This window comes from Microdochium trichocladiopsis (genome assembly GCF_020744255.1).
Source record: "Microdochium trichocladiopsis strain MPI-CAGE-CH-0230 chromosome Unknown B0I36scaffold_4, whole genome shotgun sequence".
NCBI lineage: Eukaryota > Fungi > Ascomycota > Sordariomycetes > Xylariales > Microdochiaceae > Microdochium > Microdochium trichocladiopsis.
The window spans coordinates 2441400-2456565 of record NW_025763547.1 but is presented as its reverse complement, the minus strand read 5'-3'; the positions used below and the strand labels follow the sequence as shown (position 1 = coordinate 2456565).

At 54.5% G+C, this 15166-nt stretch overlaps 4 protein-coding genes across 4 annotated transcripts; all 4 read right to left on the bottom strand.

Annotated features, from left to right (window-relative positions):
• Window positions 1-190: 190 nt before the first annotated feature.
• Window positions 191-984, bottom strand: B0I36DRAFT_373634 (AAA domain-containing protein; the record flags this gene model as incomplete). Its single annotated transcript, XM_046160210.1, has 3 exons — window positions 191-380; window positions 472-617; window positions 787-984. The coding sequence occupies 3 exons, from the start codon at window positions 982-984 to the stop codon at window positions 191-193; spliced, it is 534 nt and encodes a 177-aa protein (XP_046014164.1).
• A 1090-nt stretch (window positions 985-2074) lies between these two features.
• Window positions 2075-7863, bottom strand: B0I36DRAFT_107753 (putative myosin MYO2). The gene is made up of 7 exons (XM_046147831.1): window positions 7259-7863; window positions 6996-7128; window positions 6719-6908; window positions 2810-6650; window positions 2671-2744; window positions 2399-2613; window positions 2075-2342 (listed from the first exon to the last, which is right to left on the bottom strand). Exons 1-7 carry the CDS (start codon window positions 7391-7393, stop codon window positions 2185-2187), a joined length of 4746 nt encoding a protein of 1581 aa, XP_046014163.1. The 5' UTR covers window positions 7394-7863; the 3' UTR covers window positions 2075-2184.
• Window positions 7864-9555: 1692 nt separating this feature from the next.
• On the bottom strand, window positions 9556-12215 carry B0I36DRAFT_321217 (uncharacterized protein). Its single transcript, XM_046153668.1, has 7 exons — window positions 11473-12215; window positions 10984-11291; window positions 10434-10913; window positions 10262-10371; window positions 10154-10196; window positions 9957-10097; window positions 9556-9900 (listed from the first exon to the last, which is right to left on the bottom strand). The coding sequence occupies exons 1-7, from the start codon at window positions 11772-11774 to the stop codon at window positions 9872-9874; spliced, it is 1413 nt and encodes a 470-aa protein (XP_046014162.1). The 5' UTR covers window positions 11775-12215; the 3' UTR covers window positions 9556-9871.
• A 1432-nt stretch (window positions 12216-13647) lies between these two features.
• On the bottom strand, window positions 13648-15004 carry B0I36DRAFT_240707 (nucleosome assembly protein 1-like 1; the record flags this gene model as incomplete). Its single annotated transcript, XM_046149785.1, has 3 exons — window positions 13648-14027; window positions 14095-14805; window positions 14914-15004. 3 exons carry the CDS (start codon window positions 15002-15004, stop codon window positions 13648-13650), a joined length of 1182 nt encoding a protein of 393 aa, XP_046014161.1.
• Between the last annotated feature and the right edge of the window lie 162 nt (window positions 15005-15166).

Sequence of the window (15166 nt, the reverse complement as noted above, 5' to 3'; positions counted from 1 at the left end):
TATTGCCATCTAAGGAAAGACCTTTTTCTTTTTTTCCCCCCAGAAAAACGCCTACCACGAAATCCAGAAATCCAGAAATCCAGAAACCAAACAGAAGAAACTGAAAGAGCGAAAGTCAAATGAAAGGCAAATTGACGAGCAAAAAACATCATGATATCTATCCTTTTTTTTCCCCTTGCCCTTGCACTCGTCACTCGTTGTCCTTCTTCCACTGCTCCAGCCAGCCCATGATGCGGTCTACGTTGCTCTCCATCTCGTCCGTGTCGTTGCTCTGCAGCTCAATGACAATCTCCTCGTCGTACGAGTCCCGCGCCTCCTGCAGGAGCACCTCCATGATCTCAGAGTCGAGGTTCTCCTGGAGCTTGACCTCGGGGTAGTTTCTGCACGTTTGGGGGAGCACGTTCCATTTCGAGTGAGCAAGCGGACTTGCAAGGCGCAAAAAGGGGGGTGAGTGGGAAGGGTATGACTTACCTCGCCTTGAGCCGGTCGTACAGTGTCGTCGAGTCCGCGCGCAGCACGACGACCAGGTCAATCCAGCTCTGCGGGAACAGGTCGCACGCGTGCCAGTCTATGATGCACCCGCCCTGCTTGGCCTCGTCCTCGATCGCGTCCAAGAGCTTAAGTATGCAACGTCAGTCCCGCAGATACCAAGTACGAATTTCCATATTACAGAGCAATCTCGACCATTAGGAAACAGGCGTAATTGCGGAAGAGAAGAAAGGAAAAGTGAGAAGGAATCAAAAGAAAAAGGAGAAAAAAAGGAGGGGCGGGGGGTTTATCACTCACCTTGTCCTCATCCACGACCCAGCTCTGGTACTCCTCGTCCCATCCTTCATGACACTGCTTGTCCTTGACGACCTGGTTGACCGACATGTGCTTGAGCCCGCTCCGCTCCGCGAGCGCCTCGCAGTGCGACGTCTTGCCCACCCCGGGAGTCCCCGTGATGATGATGTTGGGCAGTTTCCGTGTTGATGTGGTCGCCATGGTTCGGGAAATATCCTGCTTCTATCCTCTACGGTTGATTCTCGCTATTCGCCCTGCCGTGCAGCCTCGATCCGTCCCTATTCGCTGTGCAGATGGAATAAAAATTCAGAAATCCCTGAAGACAAAGCAGCAGAGGAAAACTGCGGCGATATGCGGGGTGCAAAAGGAATTCCCCTCTGTGGACTCGAAACTGTGCAGTCCAGCAACAGTCGCCTTGGGCTATGAGCCGCTGTTTTCCGTCTATGGGAACGCCCAAGAGCGAGCTTCTTTTAAAACCAGTAAGGTTCTAGGGGTTTAGAACACGTCGCTCCTGGTCACCGATGACTTTTGAGAATGGCCCTGAAGCCTGGCACTCTATGCGATTCTGCCACCACTGATTAGTCCCATGCTAGAAATAGAGCGAATCAAGACTACAAGAAGTGAATGACTAGGGGTGAAGAGATTTTCATGGACAGGACGTGGACAAGCACGTCAGATTAAGCAGGAGACCCAGAATCGCATGCACCATACCAATGTAGAGAAATTTGCGAGAGTGAGACTCTTACTGGTGAGTCGATGGCAGTTTCACAACCTAGCGGGGCGGAAAAGGTGTGAGTGTGCTCGTCTATTGCTTGAGGGATGATTTGTCCGCGTTGTACTGCTTTTGAGACTGTCTATGCTGTGTTGTTGATACTGACAGACTGTACTTGGCCCCAGGATCCAGAGGGTCATCCACTTAGAACGAAAATCACGGCAAATCTTCAAATCCCACCACGCCGCAGCCTTCTACGCAAGTGGGTCACGGCCAAAGCCAATCACAGAGCGCGGCGGCCACGCTACTCACCATTGCCCACAGGCCCCAACTTTGACGTACAGCTTCACATTGACAGAATGGCTCCTTTTCTCGATAAACTCGTCCACGCTCGTCAAATGCATTCGATCGATTCCTGTTGGCATGCAGGCAGCAATCCTATAGTCAGACATCCACACTCCCTTGCCTGACATTGCCCTTGTTGCCTCCCCGTAGTATTTTCCTCCACGACCTGGTTATGATATATCCATTCCCGTGAACTCGTTATGACGTACTGCTCCTCTATATTGCACTGGTATGTTTTACACCTCTTGCTTCGCGACAAAAAAGACTCGCCTCTATTTCGCGTCTCAAGCACTTCGTATAGACATGGCGGGTGAAACGGTCCGCCACCTTGTCACAACTCCGCTCTACGCAGTGGTGACAGGGGCTTCCTCGTCGTCCTCGTCTTCCTCAGGGAAAGAATCGGCGTGCTCACCATAGGCCTCCGGATCGTACTTCTCCTGCTGAGCGACAGCCTGAGCAGACACAATCTCGGCAAGGCGCTTGAGGCGGGGAGTTTGCAGCCCTATTGATGCACATTAGTTTCAGCTCGTACAAGTTCGGAGACAAGGTCAAACTCACATGATGGTGTGTAAGTCTCCAAAGCAGTGATGGATCTCGGCTCGGCGATCTCGTACGGGCCACTGTCGTCCATGTCGACAGCCTGCAGCAGCAGAACATCGCTCTTCTCCGTGACTCTTGAGGCGACGGCCTTCATAATCTCGCCATTGATAGGCTGCTCGTAATCAGCAACAAGGTACTGGTTCAGCAGCTTCTGGATCTGGTTGGGTGACAACCTGTTGCAAAAATGTCAGCATTTTCACTGTTTCCTGGACCGAGGTGGCATCACTTACATCCAGCAGATATCCTGAATGATCTCAATGTCGTTCAGGGTAGCCTTCTTCAGCTGCAGAAGCTTTGTCGCTTGCTGTTCAAGAGGGTTAGCACAATATCGCATTACCAAACACAACGCCCACAGCGGTCATGACTCACCATCAAGTGCTCGAGCTGTAGAGTGCCCTCAGGCATGTCGTGGCTCTTACACCACTCCTCAATACGAGTAATGTTGTAGTTGATCTGGAGACCACGCTTCCAGGAGAGGAAGTTGCGACGCATGAGCAAATCGTTGAAAGCAGTGACACCAACGAGGCGGAGCAGCTCAGTGATGGTCTGCATAATGTACGAGTCTTCGAGGTAGTATGACTTCATCGCCCGGAAGACGTTGTTGAGCAGGCTGAGCAGGTTATCCATGCTGTACGCAGGCTGGGAGTTGGTCTGCAGCAGTTTGCCGAGGAATCTGTTACTTTCGTTCGTGACAAAGCCGGGCAGAGACTGAGACTCGATGATAGCAGGAATAATCATCTTGTTGAGCTTCTTCTTGATGATCTTCATCCAGGTGTGATAGATGTTGAACTCCAAGCTCTCAAGGTCGTGCTTGACAATCTCTAGGAGCCGATCGTACTCGTAGTTGTCGGTCTTCTGAGCTTCGTACCAGTCCTCAGCAAGGAAGACGAAGGAGAGCATCTCGTGAACATTGGACAGCCAGAAAGCGCCAGGGTTGATAGCATCGTCGCTGTCGTGCTGCATGACCTCCTGCTGGATAGACTGCATGACATTGGCGAGGAATCTTTCTGACTCCTTGACAAAACCATTGTTCCACATCTCGGAAGTGACAAGGTTGATCAGGTACGACGGGAACAGAACCTCCTTGTCGGAGGGAGGAGGAGTTGTGTTGGGCGATGGGATCTTGAGGTTCCGGATCAAGCCCATGGTAACCTCCTCGTTCAAGCCATCCTCATCTGCGAGCAGATCCTCGAGCTCCATCTCGATCGAGTCAGCAGGCGCGAAAGCACCGCCTCCCAGCTGTCTGCTGGCACCGCCAGTAACAGCCATCGAGACAGGTCTCGGGTTGTATGCCGCGCTGAAGCGGTCGGCATCCCGAAGCTCCGCGCCAGCACTCCGCCGCTTGGGCTTCTTGGAAGTGACCAAGTTGATAAGTCCGCTGATAGGCGGCGCAACATTCGAGCCATTGGTCGCCTCGCCGTTGACAGGAGCCGACCGACGTGCAAGCTCAAGCTCTTCAGACATGTGAGCCAGTTGCTCGCGCAGCGAGATCTTCTCGTTCTCGTGCTGCGTGGTCTCCTGGCGTACACGCTCCAGCTCCGAAGTAGCAGTCCTGAGGGATTCCTTAAGCTTGCGCTCCTCTTCTTGCATCCGCTTGACGTTGTGGGTTGAGTCATCAAAGTTCGTCTGGAGCTTCTTCATCTCCTCCTCCATCGCTTGCAGCTTGGCAACGGCAATACCGGCCTGGTTGGCCTCGGCCTGCAGTTCCTTGGTCCTTGTCTCAAGAGCAGCATGGCGAGTCTTCCAGGACTTGATTTGATTCTCGTAGTTCTCGACCTGCGAGACGAGGGTCTTGTTCTGGGACTTCATGGTTCCCAACGACTGTGTGAGCTCGACAACCTTGTTCTCGAGCTTGTACGAGATCTGCTTCAGGTCACGAGCCTCCTCGCGGACCTTCTTGTATCCCTTTCTCGCCTGCTTACCACGCCACAAGCTCTGGACGAGGACGACCTTCTTACGATACTGGCGCCAAGAGCGGAGCTGTCTCCTCGCACGCCAGACACGCTGGATGAGCAGAACAGCATTGCCGACACGAGTCTCCATGATCTCCCTGCGGCGGAGGTAACCTTTGGCAGCAGCCTGAGCAAGGATGATGTCATTGCGGATGCGCAAGAACTGCTTCCGCTGCTTCTGGCCCTTCCATACTCGCTGGATGGTCGTGGCAGCCTTTGTGATGCGAAGGTCTTGGGCTTTCCGCCTTGTCGTGTAGCCACGGAAGAGGGACTGAAGAGCAACGACAGACTCTCGTGCCTCGAGGTACTTGCGGCGGTAGTACTTGGCCTTGAGGTTCTTCTGGATCATGGTAGCCGCCTCGGTCATCCGAGTCTGGCGGAGGTTCTCCAAGTGAGCGAGCATACCAGCGCGGAAGAAGATCTTGGTCAGACCCAGCTGGTAGTTGTCAGAGCCGGTACCAGTAAGGGTGCCCAGGGCTTTGGCCAAGATCTGCTTGACAAGTTGCCGAATCTCGGTCTGCCACTCCGTCGACGGCACAAGCAGGTAGTACCGGAGTGCAAACTCCTCATAAGTCCAGCGACCAGGATAACCAGCGGTACTAATGCGGATGGTCTCCAAGACACCGCAGGCTCTGAGCTGGCTGAGAACCATGGGGCCTTCGAACTTCCAGGCCACCTTGGCTTCGTTGGGCTTGATACAACGGATGTAATGGACGTTGGTGTTGCCAATTGTGGCCATGAGCTCAATGAGCGAGGAGCGGAAGATGCCACCGAGAGTGGGCTTGCGGTTCACAGCAACTCCAATCTTCCTGCCAGCTGCTGGCTTGGCAACCGCCGAGCCACTGGAAGCAACGTCCTTCTCGCGGGCAGCAGACGCGGCCGCAAGAACGTCGCCAAGGAAATCGTTGGACGAAGCACGCATGACCTCCATGTGCTCGTCGGGGACAGTGTCTCTGTTCTTCTCGATGAAGCCCTCGGACTCATAAGTGACGTCAACAGCATAGTGGCAGACTGTGAACGAAGACTTGCCGAATCTTGGCTTCTTGTAAAACTTGTTCTTGTCGGCGGCAAAGTGGTGGTGGAGCTTTGTGACGAACTGCTCGTCAGAGCCCATGGGCAACCTCGACTCCTCGTCCAACAGAGACAATACACCGAGCTTGCCTTCGATAAGGTCGATGCAAGGCTGGTTGTCTGAGAAATCGATGAATGTCCAGTCGATTTGTTCGCGAACGTACTCCTCTTGCTCAAGTCTGAAGACGTGGGAGTTGAATTGCTGTTGAAGCTTCTCGTTGGCGTAGTTGATGCAGAACTGCTCAAAGGAGTTCTTGGCGAAGTGCTCGAAACCATAAATATCAAGAACACCAATGAATGAAGTGACACGGCTCAGGACCTCGTCAGTAGCCAAGCTCTTGTTGATGACCTCGACGAGCCAGTCAAACAAACTCGAGTAGATGTACTTGGCAACCGAGTCACGAACGACAACAGCTTGCTGCTGGGTGAGGTTGGAGACGATCTTCTCACCGCGGGTGACGAGCTGCTTCTTGACAATCCACTTGGCGAAGGTCGTCGCATCGATTCCCAAAAGGGCGCAGGCCTTGACCAAGCTGGGCTCATCAGGGGCGAGCACGCTGTCGTTTCTGGAGGCAGTGATCTTGACGTTTCCAAGATGCAGCAGACCGGCCAGCAAATGGAAGATGCCAGACTGTTTTGCTTCATTTACACCAATAGTGCTCAAAGAGCTCTTTGTCGCGATGAATTCCGCCTTGTCGTCCACACCATCAATGATGGGTGCATTGCCCTGGTTGAGATAGTCGAATTGCTCGACCGGAAGCAGGTTGAGCTCCTCGCGCTCTTGCTCGGTCGCGCCTGCCAGCAGCTGGTAGAAAATGTGGTAGTTTCGCTCCTTGAGCGGCTGGAACACGAGTCTTGACCGCTCAAGAAGATACGTTCGAATCTTTGCACCAATGATGTTGGTCTTCTTGTCAAACATGATCTCAATGTACTTTCCAAAGCGCGAAGAATTGTCGTTTCTCGTGGTCTTGGCGTTTCCGAAAGCTTCCATGATGGGATTTGTCGCCAGAATCTGCTCTTCCGTCTCACTCATGGAGTCGCCCCCCTTTCTTGACCGCGAACCAGTCTCGCTCGGCGATTCTCTTGTCGCGAAGTACCGCATGATGTATTTGGCGCTGACTGTCTTTCCGGCACCGGACTCTCCAGAGACAACCACAGTCTGGTTCTTGCTGTCCTTGATCATTTTTCTACAAGTAGAGGCGTCAGTATTGCAGCACCAAATCGACCAGAACTTGATACTGAGGGGGTTAATCACATAAAAGCCTCCTCAGCAATGGCGAACAAGTGAGGCGCCTGAGTCTCTCTCTGCTTGCCGGCGTAAACCTGGACCATGCCGGGCACGTAGAGCGAGTCGACTCGGGCAAACGGGTTCGTCGCAATGAGGACGATACCACTGTAAGTGTAGATCTCCTTTTGCGCATATCGCAGACGAATCGCCTGCAGAACTGTGAGGAAAGAAAAAAGAAGCTGTTGTTAGCATCACCCCTCCTTTTCGGTCGTCCGCTGGCTTTGGCAGAATATAGATTGCGTACCGGCAGGCTCGTTCAAGTGCGAAAGGTTCGTCAAATCATCGCTGGCTTCCAGCATGGAAGGGTTCATGAGTGGCGGCAGCGAGGCATCTTTGCCATTCTGAAGAGCTTCGAGCGAGATCTCGGCTGTTTTGACCTGTAAGGACGAAAAGCCGTGTTAGTCAAGCAGTGCTTGCGGTGCGAACAAACGGCCGACTTTGGCCTCAAGCAAGTACTCCGAAACCGCCGAGAGACCTTGCAAGAATGGGACTTGTCTCTGCACTCACCTCGTCGTTCTCGAGCTGGAACTCCAGGATCACCTTGTCGCCGTTGACGGTCTTGCTGATAACCTCGGATGCCACCCAGCCCTCGGTGGCATCGGGCTGCCAGACTCGCGTCCCGACATCGTAGCTATGCGACATGGGGACGGGCCGGTTTGCTCACAAGTGAGCGTTTTCTTCTAATAGTATTGAGAGGGAAAATGTTCGTAACGTCGTTGCGGTGTGGGCTCGGGTGCCTCTTAAGCTAGGGTCATGGGTCAGGACGGAGACCGCTCGTGCCCTTCGCTAAGGGGGAAAGTGTTTGGTGTGCAGAATCGTGAAGAGCAGACGTGCGAGCTCTTTTCGATGGAATTAGGACGATGGCAGGAGCACGAAGCATCCGTATCCGCGACAGGGTTGTGGCAGCGGCAGCGGGCAGTGCTGAGCTGGCTGGCTGATGCGGGCGGAGAACGAGGTGGTACAACGATGCAAGCCGGGTGCTGCAGTAAGAAGGACAGGAGGATAGGCGAGCAAGCAAGCCCACGAGGATCCTGCAGGTGGACGCCTGGATCTGGGGAATGCAGCGGGTGCTTGAGTCTGGTGCCCTGGAGGAGGAAAGAGGCTGGTGTCCAAGGGGCGGGTTGTGTGCTCTCGAGGTCGAGCTGGCCGCTCCGACTTTCTAGGATCGATAACGGGGGCCGGGACAGCAGCAACTGGGGCAGCGGTGGGCGGCGGCGGCCATTGTCCATGCCGCACCACACACACCCATGTGGGCACAGGGGTTCACGCCAGTCACAACTCCCTCAGGCAGGGCATCCGGGCACGCACGCACGCCCGCTCACTCGCTCTGGCAGGGTGGGTGAGCATTGTGCTCTGTGCTCTCTGCTGCCCCATCAATTCTCGGAAACAAAGCTTCAGACTAACAAAAAGTCTACAGGTTGTCGTGGCAGATTCCCGCTCACAAGCCACCAGCCTCCATCCAACCTTCTTCTGATCTCCGTCGATGGCGGGGCACAAAGGGAGCCAACTGCTGCTTGGACCGTGGCTTGCGACAATCCGCTAACTACAGCTCAGCATGTCAGCAAGCTTCTCAGCCCTGCTTAGTCGTTCCCCGTTGGTCCAGTAAACTTTTCCCTCGTCGCCTCGAGGTGATCTGCGCGCGCAGGTCTGCACACAGAAAGGAGAAACTCACCCTCTCATGTTGCTGAATGTTGCCAGCAAGCGGACAGATTGGAAACAGGGGTAAACCAAAAAGAAGGGGACTCCCCATCGAAGGGGGGGTCCCTCCCAGCTAGACCCATTATGGCTACCGCCAAATCGCGGCCACCCGCCCGGAGGCATTTGGCACACTGGACGTCTCTCTCCCGCAAGACGGCGGACGCGGACGGGGGATGCTACTGCTAAACTTTGGAGCAGAGTACTGATTCCAGGATGGTCAACCGCAGGAAACAGTGGCAGCTGCGGACGGGGGAACCTCCTGTGGGTGTACCTTGCCATCCCCAGCGCCCTGAAAATAGGTTCGCAGAGCGAACCCCTTTTTTGTGCCTTGCAGCCACCCACACCCGCACACCCACACGCTCGGCCACTCCAGGGCTGTTCCAAGACTTCTTAGGTTGTCAGAGGAGGGCTCTGGAGAGTACGCACTAACACACAGTCCTGCAGCTGCATTCAACAAATCGGCCGTCGAAGATCCGGGCTTGCATGCAGCCACTCAAGGTACCTTGCCTACGTCGACATGAGGATTGCAGGCACGACCTAGAGTCTCAAGTTCCAACGGCTGCTGAAGCCAGGAGGACACTGGTGTGCAGGTGGTGACAATGCCACCCGCGAGTCCTTCCTTTTTCGCATCAAGCGCAGCTTCGGAACCCTTGGCTTGGACATGCATCTCATTCCCGGTACCCCGGAACGAGAGATCAAATTAAAAAACACATCGAACCGAAAACCCATGCTTGGCCTTCCACGATCCATGCGCTTCTTCCTTTTCTTCCATGCCATGTCGAACATGCCTACCTACATCGTAATGCGTAACCTCTGCCGATCCCACCCGGCGGCATTGCGTGCTTCCTTTTGGCTTTTTCGCACGGAGACTCATGGTAGCCGTGCTCTTCCCGTGGACGCAAGAAATGACAAAACCTCGCGCCTGGCCCTGCAATATGCAATCATTATACTCCCCGACATTAATCACGACCACGGAAGCCGCCTCCGCGCGCCCGCGCCGCGCTCACCCATGAACCCTGCCAATGCCCGAAAAGGGGGCACGTCACCGCGCCCGTGGTGGAAACAATTTATGCGTGTGTGCGGCTCGTGTGGCTTTGTTTCCCAACCTCCTAAAACGTGCATGGTATCTCAGTATCCCAAGAAAATTCTATTGGTTTGGCCCAAATGCCCAGTTATGTTCTCTCGCTATTTTGTGTGTTGAAACTCCTCGACGAAAAATATCCCATATTTTGCCGTCTTTTTTATCTTTTACCAGGGTATACATTTTGATTTGATTTTGCTTTCGTGTCAGGGGTTTGTTCCTGAGCCCCCCCTGGGCATGATTGGAGCGGTGCCTGGAATCTCCCTGAACTTCTCAACTTGCCCCCGCCTGTTATTCTTCGTGGTTGAAACATGTTTCGTTGGCAAACCAAGCTCACTCCTTTAGTAGAGCACACGGACCAGGATCCGGGCTGGGGCGTCGTTAGCATTGGATACGCAATATCGGGAAGGATACGACATGGCTTACAGCTCAGGGCCTCGAGGCCATCGTGGATCTCCTTGATATCAGAGAGCTGGACGTCGCTAACGTCTGCCATGAGGTACGCCACCTCGCCTCTGCTGTCTGAAATTTGCTTGTCGACGTTGTGGTTCATCAAGACCTCGTTGACTGGAATACAAGTCAGCCTCTGCCTAGTCTTTCCGTGATATGTTGCCTCTGCTTACCTTTACGCAGCACACCGGGCACGTTCTTGTGGATGTAGATGACCTATTGCTCTTGTTAGCGTCCTGATTACTCCTCATGCTCAATTTGGCAAAGAAAAGAGTACTTACACGGGCGTGCTTAGACTCGTCAAGCGTCAAAGAGCGAAGGTTGCATTCGGGCATGTTGACACTGCCGAGCGTGGAACCCTGGTTGATGTATCGCACGAGACTATCGGCCACTGTACAGGGTCGTCTTTGTCAGCCGACAGGTACTTGCATCCGAATCAGCGGGTAGACCTACCTTCCACGCCAATCGCTCTTTGCGCCTCCTCTGTGCTGCCACCGATGTGAGGAGTGAGGATGATGTTGTTGAGGCTGCGGAGTTCCTCCTCCCAGCCATTGAGGTCGTTGGTGAAGTAGTCGCCGTTCGCGCGCGGCTCGCCAGGGTACACATCGAGAGCGGCACCGGCCACCTTTCCACCGCGCATGGCGTTGATCAAGGCCGGGATGTCGACAACAGTGCCACGGCTGGCGTTGATGAGGTAGGCGCCCTGCTTCATCTGCTCAAATTGCGGGGCCGAGATCATGTTCTTGGTCTCTGGGAGTTCGGGAACGTGGAGGGTCACGAAGTCGGCCTCATTCAGGAGGGCCTCGAGCGTCGGGACCTGGTGAGCGGTACCCAGAGCCATCAAGTTGACGACGTCGTAGTAGATGACGGACATGCCCATGGCCTCAGCCAGCACGGAAAGTTGCGAGCCAATGTGGCCGTAACCGACAATGCCTGCGAAACTCGGTCAGTGTTTACTCTCTGGGCCGCCAGCCAGGCTCTCAACGGACGGACCGAGACATACCAAGTGTCTTTCCACGGATCTCCCAGCACTTGTTGCTGACCTTGTTCCATGTGCCCCTGTGCATCTCATTGGAACGGTCACCAAGCTGGCGCGCAAGAGTGATGATCTCGCAGATGACTAGCTCAGCCACACTGCGAGAGTTGGCAAAGGGAGAGTTGAAGACGGCGATGCCATTAGTGGCGGCAAACTCAAGGTCGACCTGGTTTGTACCGATGCAGAAGCAGCCAATGACCAGCAGGTTCTTGGCCTCCTTCAGGACCTTCTCGCTGAGCCTGGTCTTGGAGCGAATGCCAATGACGTGGACATCTCTAATAGAATACTGTGTGTTAGCAATAGAATTCGTATTATAACGAAGCCGATTGACGTGGGTTTGGTGCTGTGCCGAGAGTCCTCCATGGTTTCACATGCTGCGATCTCTTTGACATTTTTTTGGCGGGGTTGGAGGGGTTGGCTGATGCAGGAACGCATCGACGGCCAGTGGTGACGTGCCTGATCTTCTCAATGAGCTCCTCCTCAGGCAGCGAGCTCTTGTGGACTTCGACCTGGTAGCCCTCGCCGGTGAGGATGTCCCTGCCGCTCTGATTGACGTTCTCGAGGAGGAGGATCTTGATGTTCTGGGTCTCGAAAGGCTGCAGCACCTTCTCCTGCTGCTTCGGGCGGTTCGCAAGGGAGCCGGGGAAGCTCGACGGCGGGGACTGGAAGGTTGCGGTGGGGGAGGTCGAGAAGCTGAGTTGCCGATTGCTGGCCTCGACGGCGCGGCCGGGGATCTGTATGCTCGAAGGGGTTGCCATGGCTGACGGTCTCAGGCGAAGAGTGTGTGTGTCTGGAAAGGGTTGTTGTAGAAGGTTGCAAAATATCCACGGCGCCGAGCTCGGGCGGGAGCGAAGGCTTCGGGCGGGACAGGACAAGTGGACGGGCGGTTGGTGCTCTGTCTCAAGCTATGGTCTGGTGCAGCTTCAAGCAGGACACACGCACGGGCAGTGTGATCGGCCGAGTTAGGATCGAGGCTCTGCTTAATTGCGGGGGAGAAGAAAAGACAAGAATACAGCCTCCTTTGTTGAAGACACGGCGCAAGGGCACTTATAAACACGTCCCGCATCTTTCTCAAGATGCTTGTCTCATCCCTCGCACGACAAAACGTGGGGTCCTCTGACGCATATTGCCATGCGTGTTCGGAGACGGGTGTCCTGCCCGCAGCCGTAGCAAGCTTGCGGCTTGACAACCTCACCGACCCGTCCGTGCTGCAATTTGTCGGCCACGTGCAGGGCGGCAATGACGAATCCGCAACGAGCTCGTCGTGGGCGTTCCGACATCCGACATCGATGGCATCTTTCCTTCGCCCGCTCCCTTAGCCGTGTTGGGGACCCATGCTCGCCAGAGAGCCGCAGGCTTCGACTCACTAAGACCTATTGCGCCATCGCCAGCCCACCACCTCATAGCCCCGGTCAAAAAAAGATCCTCAGGACCCCCGGAATTGGCACACCACTTGAATGGTTCTTTTGCAAGTTAGACCGTGCTGACTCTGGATACCAAGACTTAAAAACTCGTGCCGTGCATTCTATCTTTATTCTTCTGTACATGCATGATTTGGTGAAAAGGCAATTATGCCCTGACAATAGATGCACCCGTTTCCGGACTGGAATAGAGGCATGCCTACAATCCGGTGAACCAAGTGGGATGGACGGTAGTCGGACACGTCCCCGTAAAAATTTCTCCCTCGTCCGATGTCGCCCTCTGTCAGTGCAGTCAGTGCAGTCAGTGCAACTGACGATGTGCCTCCACAGTACTCGGACAAAGCCATCCAGTGGTCCCACGAAGGTATTGGTTGCCTCATAGTGTCCGCACGTCTAAATATTAAGATGATCTCAAATCAGCTTCAGCTTGCCTCAGGCGGGCGGTCACTGTTTGCAGCAACCATGAGTTGTGCCTGCATGACAATCTTGTGAAGGATTTGCCAGCAGTGGAGCTCTCCGAAAAGAGCTTGTGAAAAGAATCTCCAATGCTCTCAAGGCGTGGCGTGGCCTCTCCAGTATATGGAGATTGCTTCCACGGGGAGGAATATTGAAAGCTACTGCCGGGGCTGGAATTGTCGATCGAGTGATACTGGGGTCGCCTTGGAAACATGTCGTTCGTCTATTGAGTAGATTATGATTATGCGTACAAGCAGTCGTGAGTATGGAAAAATGTCAAAGTAAACAGACTTCAGCCGCCAAAGTAGCAGCGCGTGGCTTTTTGTGATGATTGACCAGAGTATGCACTTTGCTGAACACTACTGGACTGATTCCCATGTTACGCAGCTTGAGCCACTCCTCCTATTGTGAAGCTCGGCTAAAAATGACAGAGAACACCGCGGAAGTAAAGCACAACGGCACGACGCATAGATCGCGGCGCTCGTCTCCCTCCTAGAGGAATTGCCGTTCTATATCAGATCGACTCGTGATGCTGGATCTTGCGCACTGCCTCCAGCCACCGTCATCTGTAGTCACTACTGGTTGAGACGCGTGAGACTGCCAACACACCAGATCGGCGCAGGGAGTAGCCCTTGTGTCCTCACAGGGGAGAGACCGCTGCCGGAGTGTCGTTGACGAGATACGAACAATTTAGCTCTGCTTGCATTCAGCAGCCTCCTGCTTGGGCTTGCCGGTGTCATCCTGCAACCGATTGTCAGTCAAAACTAGGAACCAGGTCAGGTGCGCCGCTGGAACTCACTTCGTCGTCGGACTCCTCCTCATCGTCATCGTCACGGTCCTCGCTAAGGTCATCATCCTCATCGTCCTCATCATCGTAGCCATCCTCATCCTCAAAGTCATCGAGCTCCTCAAAGGCGAGGGCCTCGCCAGTGAACCAGTCGATGGCGCGAGGAATGAGCTTTTCCTTGATGTCCTCACCGAGCTGGTAGTCAAGCTCCAAGCGCTCCTCGATGTCGGAGGCGCCATCGTCCTCCTCTTCTTCCTCTTCCGGCTTGGGGGGCTTGGGTGGCGAGAAGAAGTTGAAAAATGACTCCGTGGGCACAGTCTTCTTGACAATGCGGGTCTGTTTCGTGTCTGAGTGAGAAAAAAAAAGTTAGCAATGTTGAGGCGACTGTGATAAGCTCCGTGGTTATATCCTCACTCTTGTTTCTCTGCTTCTTGCTCTCAATGCGCACAGTCAGGTCACGGCCATCCTTCCAGTCAATCTTGTCGCCCTCAGCGTGGTCATAGATGAAGTCGCCACCGTAGCCGTTCTCTGTCTGGTAGAAGTAGGTCTTGGTGATGGTCTTGTTGGTGAAAAATTCGTTCTCGGCAAACTCGAAGATGAGGCGGAAACCAGGCTTGTCGAGGTACTCCATGCGGATGTCGGTCAAGGAGCGGAGGGCCTCCTCGTCGCGGTCGGTGATCATCTCAGCCAGGGAGATGGAGTTCTTCATGGCCGACAGCCAGAACTCGGGGATACCAGTGACGTTGACGGCCTCGGTCGTCTCCTTCTCGGCTGGCTTGGGAGCTTCCTCATCTTCCTCGTCCTGCGACTTGCCAGCCTGGATCTCCTCTTCCGTGGGCTCAGTCTTGCCGTTGATGATCTGAGCACGCTTCTCGTACAGGGGAGTGAACTTGGCGAAGTACTTCTTCTCGAGCTGGAGAACCTCCTCCTGGAACTCGGCCTCGAGCTTAGAGTGCTGTTGCTGGATGCCCTTGAGACCTGAAACACGCTGGCGGACAGGCTGGGGAAGAGACTCGATGTAGCCGGATGACCTGCCGACAAGAGAGCCGAGTCTGCCCTGGATCATCTGGACAAGGGCAGGGTTCTGTGCGAAGATGGAAGCGGCCGCAGCACGGTCGAGGTCCTCTATAGTGTGAAGAGAAAGCAACGGTCAGCACAAACGGGGAAATGAATTTTTTTTTACGATTCACACAAGTTGAACTTGAAGTTGCATGCTGTTGCGGGTGCACTCACCTTCCTTGATGCTGGCAACGCCAGGCTGTTGGGCATGCGAAGAGATGGGAGCATTGTTGAGGGGGGTGTTTTGCGGCGTGCTAGACGACATGGTGTGTTAGTGTGCAAGATGCAGCGACGATGCAGTCGTGGTCGAGGATGGATGGGAAAGGGCAGCAGAGAGGACGAGCTGAGATGAGATGAGGAGAGACATACGGGGCGGTGTCAGGCCGTCTGTTCTTGATGGGCTCGGCCATTGTGAATGTTTTGTGAG

Excerpts from the sequence above, each read along its gene's own strand:
- B0I36DRAFT_321217 (XM_046153668.1), bottom strand. The coding sequence starts at position 11,774 with ATGGCAACCCCTTCGAGCATACAGATCCCCGGCCGCGCCGTCGAGGCC. Across the intron at positions 11,292-11,472 it reads GAGCTCATTGAGAAGATCAG|AGATGTCCACGTCATTGGCA; the intron begins GCACGTCACCAC and ends GTATTCTATTAG. Across the intron at positions 10,197-10,261 it reads ACGAGTCTAAGCACGCCCGT|GTCATCTACATCCACAAGAA; the intron begins GTAAGTACTCTT and ends CAAGAGCAATAG.
- B0I36DRAFT_107753 (XM_046147831.1), bottom strand. The coding sequence starts at position 7,393 with ATGTCGCATAGCTACGATGTCGGGACGCGAGTCTGGCAGCCCGATGCC. Across the intron at positions 6,651-6,718 it reads ATTGCTGAGGAGGCTTTTAT|AAAAATGATCAAGGACAGCA; the intron begins GTGATTAACCCC and ends CTCTACTTGTAG. Across the intron at positions 2,745-2,809 it reads TACAGCTCGAGCACTTGATG|CAAGCGACAAAGCTTCTGCA; the intron begins GTGAGTCATGAC and ends CCTCTTGAACAG.